Source organism: Neolamprologus multifasciatus, chromosome 15, assembly GCF_963576455.1.
Source record: "Neolamprologus multifasciatus chromosome 15, fNeoMul1.2, whole genome shotgun sequence".
Classification (NCBI taxonomy): domain Eukaryota; kingdom Metazoa; phylum Chordata; class Actinopteri; order Cichliformes; family Cichlidae; genus Neolamprologus; species Neolamprologus multifasciatus.
Window position 1 is genome coordinate 25,171,666 of NC_140453.1, and position 12,044 is coordinate 25,183,709.

The 12,044-nt window shown below is 42.9% G+C and overlaps 1 protein-coding gene across 1 annotated transcript in view; it reads right to left on the reverse strand.

Annotated features, from left to right (window-relative positions):
- Positions 1-12,044, reverse strand: part of nmbr (neuromedin B receptor) — an 89,644-nt gene that overhangs the window by 43,341 nt on the left and 34,259 nt on the right. The window contains exons 2-3 of the mRNA XM_085132880.1: positions 7,922-8,063; positions 4,660-4,875 (exon numbers count right to left, since the gene is read on the reverse strand). Coding sequence (XP_084989006.1) covers positions 4,660-4,875; positions 7,922-8,063 — 358 coding nt within the window. The remainder of the gene's footprint in view (positions 1-4,659; positions 4,876-7,921; positions 8,064-12,044) is intronic.

Below are 12,044 nucleotides of genomic sequence, written 5' to 3' on the forward strand. Positions count from 1 at the left end.
GGAACGGATGGATTCAGCTGTAATGAGCTGAATTAGTTGACTTGCACAATATGACAAGACTGACACAGACGTGCAGGAAGAAGTTAAGGAGACTTTAATACTGCAAATTTCTGACTTTGGGGTGCATGACGGTCTATTTTCTCTCGCCTGATTTAATCATCGTCAGCATTAGCATCACGTGTCCAAAAGTATGCTCGTCATCTACATTACAGCCATGTGTGAGACTAACATAAGGAATAAAAGGCAAAGATAGAAAAGAGACTCTACAGTCCATTTAACTCAAACTTTGGGTTGTTTGTACAGATGCGAGTATGGTAATCGCATCCTGGCGTGGACAAAACAACTATATCAAGACCAGATGAACTCCAGAGAAGTTCTCTTAAGGTGGGAATGTGATCTGACCTCGATATGACCAAGATCATGCCTGTTATGTAGGCTTTACATTCTGAGATGTGGCGAAGTGCCTGAGATGTCTAAAGGTCAGCACGGGCTAGAGACTAGCCCTGACATATCTGACACATCAATAATGTTTTTGGTTCTCTTGGATTTTTCACTTTGATTTGACCAGATTAAACGAGCCAGGGGTGTAAAAACGCCCTAAGGTGTGCCTCTGTGAGTCCCTTTTACTAAAGGCTCCTGACCTTGCTGCAGCAAAATGAGCAGCTGCATCTCCTCCCACATAAAGATCAAGTTAAAAAGACCGCAGTGTTCCCAACAGACCGAAAGTCTGACTGTGGTGGTGGAGAGCAGGCTCCCTTCAGTGCACACTTTCCTCATTGAATTATTAAATACTTTGTGATAAATAACAGTCCAATGTGATTAGCTGATTCTGAGGTGATTCTCTCATCCGTGTTGTGCACATAAACCTCTTCTCATCCGCTCCAGCTCATGTTCAGACCGACCCTGCAGAGCAGAACCAGGCCTGAAATCAGCCGCTCCAGTCCGACCGTGAGAGGAGATCCTCTCCATGGAAGCAGCTTATTTATATCAGGGACACAACAACAGCAACCTGAGCACCGTGCCGGCTGCTTGCTAGAAAACATGAAGGGCCTGATGAGGCTGATGAGTAGAGCTTGAAGTTGGTTGGGTTGACATGATGATTCTGGCTTTTAAACATTTTAATATAAATTATTTTGTTAGTTTAATTCCTTTTTTTTGGCATATTCAGACAACCTCCTAATTTCTCTGTGGTATGTGGAAGCTCAACATTTGAGCCGTCTGTGTTTTCACGTTGTGCAAACTCGACTGGAACCCCTGCAAAATGGAAAAAAGTCTTTTATGGCTTTGAGTACAAGATGCAGGATTTGAATATGTAGATGTAATGTAATAAAATACAGCAGCAACCAGATAAAAGTTAAACTTCATAAACGAGTTTCAGCCTTAAACTACCAAGCGCTTCACAAACCAACAGCAGAGTTTAGAAGTCACTGCTCTGACCAGCAGGAAGCAGGAAGTTGTGATATCTGCTGTCAGTGTGTGCATCCGAGTGTTTCAGGGACAAACCCCCACAGGGGAGGTCTAACTCTGCCTTTAGCTGATGAGGATGAAAACTCTGTATTTATTCTGCACATTGATTGGAGTGTCTCTCACAGTAAAAGTTGAATGGAAGCTTTGTCCTCGTTTTTTCCTAAACCACGGGCTCGGGGACATTTTGGTTATCTATCATTTGTTCTAACAAGCTGTTTATTTATATCATTGTTCAAATTGCACACATCTGTGCTTCACAGCCCTGCAGATCATTAGTGTTTTTCATGTTTCAGGGCCACACTGTAATTGTCCTCCTCCTCCTGTGTCAGGAGCTGATTCAGGAGGCAGGGACTGCACTAACCCTGAGTTCTTCGAGGCTAAGGCCTGCTGCCGGACTTCTGGAAGATGGCACGTTCACCTATTAAACTCCTTCATGAAAAACATGTCTGTGTGTTTGCACACAGATAGTAGCTAAACTAGAAGTGTTATCACCTGCATCGTTCAAGTGGATGGTACTTGAGCCAGGGTCTCTTCACACAGGTTAACTTTAGTTCTATTAATCATGACTCAGATTTGAGGCAGAATGAAGTGAGTTAAGCTAAAGTGTGTTCAGGTCATGGAGATACAAGAGTCTCAAGACTCTGGGGTGATATGATTGTTGGGGTTTTCTCTGTTTTCTTCGTATCACTGAGGTCTTTACCTTACAATATTAAGCACCTTTAGGGGACTGTTGTTGTGATTTGGTACAATATAAATAAAACTGAAATTAATAAATAGAAATCAAATGTCATTTGCAGAATCGGCTGGTAAGACAGATTTATTGGTATTTTCTGAGTCGTGTTTGACCAATCATGTTTGAGCAGGTTTTGGCTTCTTGCAGGTGGACAGTCTGTGTGAAGAGCAAAAGGCTGAGCACAGGTATTTAAGCTTATCCACCCTCGCTCTCTCCACTCCTTGCATGCTAATCGTCCCACCCATCTCCCTCTCATTCACACACACAGTAATCTGGCTTGGTTCCACTGTAATTCATTACTCCTCTCTGGTGGAAAGGCGAACTAAAAAACATTGGCTATAATTTTGTGTTGATTTATTTACTTATTTGTTTTTCCTTTTTATGAAACTAGATTTATAGTATGACTACAAACAAAAATAAGCAGAGGGAGCACAAATTCTTAGCCTTTATATCAGCTTGCAACACCAGTCCTGCTGAACACGCATTGCTCCCAGAGACAAAGTCATTAGTCTGAGCTCAGTGGGATCTCAGACCAAGTCTGAGGCCAGTCACTGTCACGTCTCAGGCTAAGTTTTAATAACCACAGTTCAGATCCAGAGTAAGGCGAATCAAGTTGAGCGGAAGTTAAATGTGATTAGAAAAATGCAAAGTCGAGAGAGATCTGAGTCGTGTACAAGCAAACTGGAAACTCATCCATCCACATGAGCTCGTTTCTACTCCTTATAAAAGCACTTTGTACACCTCCAGTTAAGACAGCATCAGGAAGATGAAAAGGAAACACCCATCAGCTCCGATTACAGAAACACAAACTCAGTGAAAGCAGCATGTGGTCTGAAGTATGCATGAGATACACACATTTCTGTCACACATTATACCTTTATTGTCATGGTCCCCGCACCTCGCCAGCTGACAGCAGTCAGGCGCTATGTTTTGTGTTGTTTATTCTCCTCTCGCCTCTGCTCTCTTTCTCTCTCGTCCTCTCCCTCTCTCTTTCTCCTGCCAGGGCGGAGCTCAGTATGGGCTCCCGCCCCTGGCCCACGCACCTGGGGATGATCAGCACACCTGCCGCTGATTACGAGAATTAGAGTACTACTTAAGATGGCGAGTCTGCTCTACTCGTCGCTGGATTGTTGAGCCATCAGCGTCAGTTGCCCTGCAAACCTGTAATTTGAACTCGTGAGTACTTCTGAACCTGGAAGCTGACTGTCTCTCTATATGTGTGTAGATCTCCCCTGGACCCTGAGCAACTGTGACTGAGCGTGTGCAAGACGAGTGGTGGTGAAGAGAGGAGCTGTTGTCTGTGTATGGAAAGCCCCCACCCTGGACTCCTTCCCCTGTCACTCCTGGACCCCGAACCCCGACCCTTTTCCCGAACACCTTTGTATATATATTGCACCTGTGGGAATCACTGTAAATAAATCCACTCTTGTTTGAAGGAACTAGTGGTCTGCGCCTGAGTCCGCTTCACTAGCCTTGACATTTATAAACTCCAGTTTGTGTGTTTAGTCTGATGTAGTTTCTTTGAAATGTCCATTTCTGTCACTTGAAATGAGTGAAACCTTTACAGTGACTCCAGGTAAAGTCTTACTGAGAAGAGAAAAAGTCAACATTAAGCGCTTCAGAGCTGCCGGAGTTTGATCTGAATGTTTTTGTCCAGTCAAATCTCCAAAGAACAAAACGAACCTTGTCTCAGGCTCTGTCAGCTCTGTCAGTGGTTCTGCTGTCAATGCTAACAGCTCTACCCACGGTGTGACTGACTGCACTCAGCACAGACAGTTCACGGAAAATAAAAGACTTCCAGATGGCGCATAGAATCAGGCTTTTAATGTGGAAAACCTCCAGGAAGTGTCGGTTCTGACTGATGGCTGGAAAAACAGGAAGTAAAAACTTTTCTTTTCAAGAGAAACTCAGCATGGTGAGTATGACCAGACTCTGATTGCATTAGAGTGATGAAGGACATTAAACTGGACTTTCCATCAGCACTGATTATTGTCAGCATATGCTCTGGAGACACAGCAGGGACTCCCAGCTCTGCCACTCCTTCACAGAGTGTGCACACCTGATCTGAACTGCTGCCGGTTGGGCTTTAATAATTCAGCCTTCCCCTCCTCCTGACCTCTCCTCCATCTGTGAAGATAAAGCTTGTGTAAAGTGATTACTCATTTCGGCTGGCGCAGGCCCTGCGCCGAGCCTCCTTCATGACCAAGCTGTTTACCGAGGCCTCCAAAGCTGCCGAGAACGGGAGGTGTGGGTGCAAAAAGCATCACATCCGAGTCGATCCCACCTAAACCTAACTACAGAGGCTTTATCTCCCCCAAGATTCACAAATCACAGGAGGCTATTAACTCACTTTGCTCCTGCGTGACTTCACAGCTTTATGTTTTCTTTGTGGTCCAGAGAAATTCTCCATGGCACAACGTGACACTCATTCACTCATCCACTCATCATCCAGCGGTCACCTGTCTCTTGGTGTGCTCGCTGACTTCCCCCGGCATGTCATGGGCACTCTTGATGAGCGTGCGGGCGATGTGGTAGTAGTACACAGAGATGATGGCCAGAGGGATGAGGAAGTAAACCAGGAAGATCATCACTGAGTGGATCTTAGGATGCATCTGATTGGACAGCGGGTAGGGCACGCAGTTCACAAAGGTGACATTTGTGTTGTCCCTGTGACCCTGAGAGGAAATTAGGAAAGGAGAGAGGACAAAGAGGAGACAGCAAGGAAAAGAGAGGAGTGGAAAGGAAATAAAACAGAAAGTGTTGTTGTTCTTAGACACATTAAGATGAATAACATGTCAGAGAAGTGCTGAAGGAAGAATGAGGAAATGAAACAAGGAGATGGAGAGGAGGAGATTATGTAGAAAAGTATTCAGTGTAATGAAGATGAGGGAGGAGAAATAAAAGGGGAACAGATAAACAGAGAAAGAAAATCAGTGAAGAGAAATGAAGCAAGAAGGAAACAAATAACAAATACAGGAGGGAGGGGGGGGGGGGCAGAATGAAAGGCAGAAACTCGTTTCCAACAGCGTGGACGCAGCAGGTACACAGACTAAATGTTTCCTATGACAGAGGAAACGCAGCACGTTAATATTCTATAAATCGCTCAGAAACAACGATCCTGGTTGTTTTGTGCCACCCTGCGTGAGGTTGCCCTAATACATTTCTTACATCAGCGAGCAGAGACATTTCATCAGCTCTCGTCATCCACCATCCCAGCGTGAAAACGCAGCAGATCGATGCCCAGCTTGTGGCCACTGGGGCAAGGGGGGAGTGTGAAGACGTGTTCGGGTAAAGGAGGGGAACATGGACTGTAAAGTGAAACGTTTACCACAGCGTTTTACACTCCAATGACATTGCACATTTCTCTCCAGAGGGTCTGATGCTGAGGCCAGTGCAGAATTTTCTAATACTTGTATTACTAGTACTTCACTAGCTGGGACCACATTCTCAGTAACGATAAGCGATGAAGGCTGAGGAACTATGAACTGGTGCTGCGGTTTGGGAAAGGTCTCGTACTAACGAGAAGTGAAAGAAGGAAAATGAGAAGAGTAGAAGAGAAGGAAAAAGGGGGGGGGAGAGGCATGAATATATACAGTGGGGCAAAAAAGTATTTAGTCAGCCACCGATTGTGCAAGTTCCCCCACTTAAAATGATGACAGAGGTCAGTAATTTGCACCAGAGGTACACTTCAACTGTGAGAGACAGAATGTGAAAAAAAAATCCATGAATTCACATGGTAGGATTTGTAAAGAATTTATTCGTAAATCAGGGTGGAAAATAAGTATTTGGTCAATAACAAAAATACAACTCAATACTTTGTAACATAACCTTTGTTGGCAATAACAGAGGTCAAACGTTTACTATAGGTCTTTACCAGGTTTGCACACACAGTAGCTGGTATTTTGGCCCATTCCTCCATGCAGATCTTCTCAAGAGCAGTGATGTTTTGGGGCTGTCGCCGAGCAACACGGACTTTCAACTCCCGCCACAGATTTTCTATGGGGTTGAGGTCTGGAGACTGGCTAGGCCACTCCAGGACTTTCAAATGCTTCTTACGGAGCCACTCCTTTGTTGCCCGGGCGGTGTGTTTTGGATCATTGTCATGTTGGAAGACCCAGCCTCGTTTCATCTTCAAAGTTCTCACTGATGGAAGGAGGTTTTGGCTCAAAATCTCACGATACTTGGCCCCATTCATTCTGTCCTTAACACGGATCAGTCGTCCTGTCCCCTTGGCAGAAAAACAGCCCCATAGCATGATGTTTCCACCCCCATGCTTCACAGTAGGTATGGTGTTCTTGGGATGCAACTCAGTATTCTTCTTCTCCAAACACGACGAGTTGAGTTTATACCAAAAAGTTCTACTTTGGTTTCATCTGACCACATGACATTCTCCCAATCCTCTGCTGTATCATCCATGTGCTCTCTGGCAAACTTCAGACGGGCCTGGACATGCACTGGCTTCAGCAGCGGAACACGTCTGGCACTGCGGGATTTGATTCCCTGCCGTTGTAGTGTGTTACTGATGTGACCTTTGTTACTTTGGTCCCAGCTCTCTGCAGGTCATTCACCAGGTCCCCCCGTGTGGTTCTGGGATCTTTGCTCACCGTTCTCATGATCATTTTGACCCCACGGGATGAGATCTTGCGTGGAGCCCCAGATCGAGGGAGATTATCAGTGGTCTTGTATGTCTTCCATTTTCTGATGATTGCTCCCACAGTTGATTTTTTCACACCAAGCTGCTTGCCTATTGTAGATTCACTCTTCCCAGTCTGGTGCAGGTCTACAATTCTTTTCCTGGTGTCCTTCGAAAGCTCTTTGGTCTTGGCCATGGCGGAGTTTGGAGTCTGACTGGTTGAGGCTGTGGACAGGTGTCTTTTATACAGATGATGAGGTCAAACAGGTGCCATTCATACAGGTAACGAGTGGGGGACAGAAAAGCTTCTTACAGAAGACGTTACAGGTCTGTGAGAGCCAGGGATTTTCCTTGTTTGAGGTGACCAAATACTTATTTTCCACCCTGATTTACGAATAAATTCTTTACAAATCCTACCATGTGAATTCATGGATTTTTTTTTCACATTCTGTCTCTCACAGTTGAAGTGTACCTCTGGTGCAAATTACTGACCTCTGTCATCATTTTAAGTGGGGGAACTTGCACAATCGGTGGCTGACTAAATACTTTTTTGCCCCACTGTATATAGTCTGAGGCCGGAAGAGGCGTGAATGAGGCGTGGTCCCGCTCCTGAAATTGATGATGATAGGTGGTGGGTCAGGAGCATTCAGACCCGCACTAGCAGACACAGAGATAGTTTCTACCCACAAGCCATCAGGCTTTTGAACTGCTGACATTCTGCACACACTATTACACACTCACTACAACTACTGGACTCTACACACACTGTCACTTTAACCACTTTAAAATCCTCACTGCGCAAGTTTTTTTGCACAAAATGTAAATACCAAATAACTGTCTTAAATTCTCTTAATATTTTATAGTTTTGTATTTTGTTATTTGTTGTTGTTGTTGTAGTTGTTGTTGTCTTGTTGTTTTCTTCTTAATGTAACTGCACACTTTCTATATGTTCATGTAAAGCTGAGGAGAATGAGCCAAAGAATTTCATTACGGGTAAATGTGGCTACACTGTTTATCTGTATACGACAATAAAACTTGAAACTTATAATACTAGTACTGTTTGCAGGAGTTGATGTACGTTATGGTACCTGCATGGAGACGACTTGGGAGAAAATAGCCTCAGGAACAGCCAGCAGGACGGAAAGCAGCCAGATAGAAACAGCTTTCAGACACGTCCAGAAGACAGCGCTGGATGTCTGGATGTCCATGGGGTTTACTATGGCCTTATACCTGCAAGGGATGGAGGGAAATGTCAGTAAAATGTTTATGGAATAAAACAATAAGAACATGATAAAACACTTTACATGTACCAAGGTAACAAAACCAGTTAATGTATTTAAAATCTTATGTGAAAGAAAAACATTTACAGCCCAGTTCACACTTTAAAATGGGCACAAGCTGCTCTTCATTGTGGACACTGATGAAACATCAGGGTAACAGCAGCAAACTTAAAGTCTTACACTTTCTCCACAAGTAGCTCGCTCCCTCACTGCTCCTCTCCAGTCTTTTCATTCTTCCCATTTTCAGCTACCTGATTCCTCACACCTTCCAAACTCCCCTCATTCCAATGATTCAGTAATTGTCCATGTAATTGTAACATGCCCAGCCATCCAGCTAAGGATATCGCACAAAGTTGATTCTGTTCATCTGGACGTAGCATTTTCAGCGGGAGAAACATTTTGTCTCTCATCCAAGTGACTTCTTCAGTCTCAAGACTGCAGAACACAACATTTTTCAGTCGTTTGTAGATTTATGTTTAGCATCAATAACTTTTATATTTGTTTTCTGTGTGATTTTCAGTCCATCACATTATTGTAGACGAATTCAAGCTCACTTTTCTGCGGCATTATGTTAAAACACACCTAAACACTCCAGATCAGCAAACTGCAAAAACATTTACAACTGTACTCATGCCTGTTAAGGATCAACTAACCAAATGCATTAACAGGTATTTGCTCCCTCCTTACAGTAAGGGTTTCTTTGTCTACACAGAGGACTGAAAACTGTTTCCACAAAGCTGTATGTCTCAGTCTCTGCACACAGGGATGAAGAAACATGGAGATTTGCTTTTGTAGTCATAACAGCTAAAATATTCATACTTTAAGGCTTGTTTGAAGGGTGGGAATTTATTTAAATGACTGTAAACATCAACTAAATAATTCAGGGGTTAACTCTGTTTGCTGTGTAGCTGCTGGTTGGAGGAATGATGTCAAATGTTTAAGTTGGTGTTCATTTTATCCAACTTCCAAAGGACAATGTGAGACATCTGCAGGCGTTTTCATTGGCTTCTGGTGTCTGACAGCATTATCTCAATCATAATAACATACTCCTGGCTCTCTGTTATCATGTACCTGCTGCAGCTTCGGCGTCCTTCCTCTCTGATCAGCTGCCAGGTTTGCCTCCCTGCCTGTTTCTTGACTTTCTCCTGCCCTTTTGCTCCACTCACTTCTGATTCCTGCCACTCTCACACTGACTGAAGCTCATCCACTCACTTTGCCCCTCGGCCATTTCTACCTGTTTTTAAAAGTAGTTTCAACTTCCTATCTGCCGCTGTCATGCATTGATGACTGCACTGCACGGACAGATTAACATCCCAGTGAAACTGGAAGATAATAATGTGCTCTCACGTTAAGAGAGATGCACCTCATCTGAACAATGGAATGAACTCTTATCAGTCTAAGATGCAAATAATATAATTTGACCTACTGTTCACTTCTAAATATTTACAACCCTCAGATAGATATATTGAGATATAGATATATAGATATATATTAGGGCTGCTCAATCAATCAAATTTTAATCACGATTACGATCTGGGCTTTCAACGATCATTAAAAATGACTTAGCCGATTATTAGCCCATCCCTCGTGCTTTACTCTCGCGCTGCTCCGTGTGGCAAATCGAGCGCACCTCTCTGCATTTCGAACACGTGTCACAACAATTAAGAGCAGCGGTCCCCAACCTTTTTTGCGCCACAGACCGGTTTATGCCCGACAATATTTTCATGGACCAGCCTTTAAGGTGTCACAGATAAATACAACAAAATAACACTAGTACCGGTACTGAAAAAAATAAAATTTATTCATAACTCACATGAAAAGACCAAGGTACGGAGCTCCGCAGGGGACATGGGAGGAAAAAAAAATTAAGACGGACTAACTAACTCGGGATCTCGCAAAACACACTTGGGATCTCGCAAAAGTTTTAGCCGCATTCTTCGGACGCTGGCTCGAAGCCGACCGGGAGGTCGAGGCACGATGTGCCGGGAAAGCGGTGTTCCTCCCGGCTGTAGTAGGTCTCGACCAAAGCTAACGGGAGGACCTCCCGTTAGCTTTGCTAACGGGAGGTCGAAGGCCGAAGAATGCGGCTAAAACTTTTGCGAGATCTCGCAAAAGCTTTGCGAGATCCCGAGTTAGTTTTGCGAGATCTCGCAAAAGTCTGTCTTAATTTTTTTTTTTTCTCCCATGTCCCCTGCGGGGCTCCGTACCAAGGAAAACCGAGTAAACGATAAAAACGATAACAAAATAATGCTGAAAACCGATAAAAACCCTGAAAACTATACATTTCACACCTGAGCCTCAACTCTCGCGGCCCGGTACCAAACGACTCACGGACCGGTAACGGTCCGAGGCCCGGGGGTTCGGGACCACTGATTAAGAGGACCCGAGGGAAGCTCGGAAAGCTAAGCAGAAGTTATTTGGAGAGGAGAGTGACTGCCATTTGTTGAAAAGAGAGGTAAAAAAAAACTTCAGTGGTGTGGAAACATTATGGGTTCGTGGAGTCAGACGTGGATCAAGTTGACATAGTGTGTAAACTTTGCTACAGTATCGTAGCTGCACCACAGAGCAACACTGCAAAGTTCACTAAACATAGATGTTTACATTTTTCATTTATTTTTTATATTGCAAACATTTGGCACTGTTATCAGTTTTTGCTATTTACTATTTTATATTATTTTTGACAATCTTTAAAGTCATTATTCAATACATTGTTATTGTTAAATAAATATCGTCAAATAATCGAGATCTCAATTTCAGTGAAAATAATCGTGATTATCATTTTTGCCATAATCGAGCAGCCCTAATATATATATATATACTCTATTTTTTCACATTTCACACTTTCTACACATCAGTATTTACCTCTTGAATCTCTTTGATGAGAACATATTCATCAGAAAGAACTCATAGTGATAATTAAGATTAGCCACTGCAATATTGTTAGACCTCATCTATTATAATGCTGAGGATGGTCAGGTCTCATATCAGGCACACTTTACAATTACTAACAATCTGTTTTAGAATGCAACACCGAAATCAAGAGTAAAACTGGGTTCCAATAAGGGTAACAAGATTAGACCTGTTAGTGCTACAGCACCTAGGCTCAGAGTTACACAAATCATCTATGAATGAAGACAAGTATGAACTCACAGTACTGAGTGAACAATGAGCTAAAAAAAAAAAAGAAAATCCACACAGGAGCTCAAAAGACTACCAAAACAAAACAGGAAGTTAGGAACTATAACTAACCAGGACAGTGCAGATACATGAAAACACTTAACATAGGCAAAATGACAGAATAGAGACACACAAAGAACTTGACACTCAAAGACAAAGAGTGCATCACAATCAAAACCAAACACAAGCAACAAACACATAGGAGCATTAACACCACACCCATTAGAGACAGTTAAAATATTAAATTATGTTCAACAAAGAGTGTATTTCTTTCCTTGGTATGTTTATTCAGAGTGTTGTAGCTAAACATGTAATGAAGGCTAAAGAAAAAGGACAATAAACACAATGCTTTTTCATTTAAATGTATTTATATTCTCTATCCGCTACTTTCATATGTGCATCACATAAACTGTAGATGATGCTCCTTGTGTGACATTAAAACCTTCCACAAGAAGAAATCACTTAAAGAAAACATGTGCTAAACACAAATCTTGTAACTTTTGTTTTTATGCTTATCAAGATATTCCAGCTTTTCCACATCAGCAAAGCATTAAAACATCTTTCATATTCTATTTGAAAATGGTCATAAAACAGCTGGAAACAGAGCTAATGCAAGCACAATGACGCATACTTCCTCCGTGCGGTGCCTGTAAAGAGTCTCCCTCTATTGAAGCAAACAATGCTGAAAAAAATGGGCTCATTGCTGAAGGTAAGCGGTACCCAAAACCCTGTTAGTCTGCATCAAACTCATACA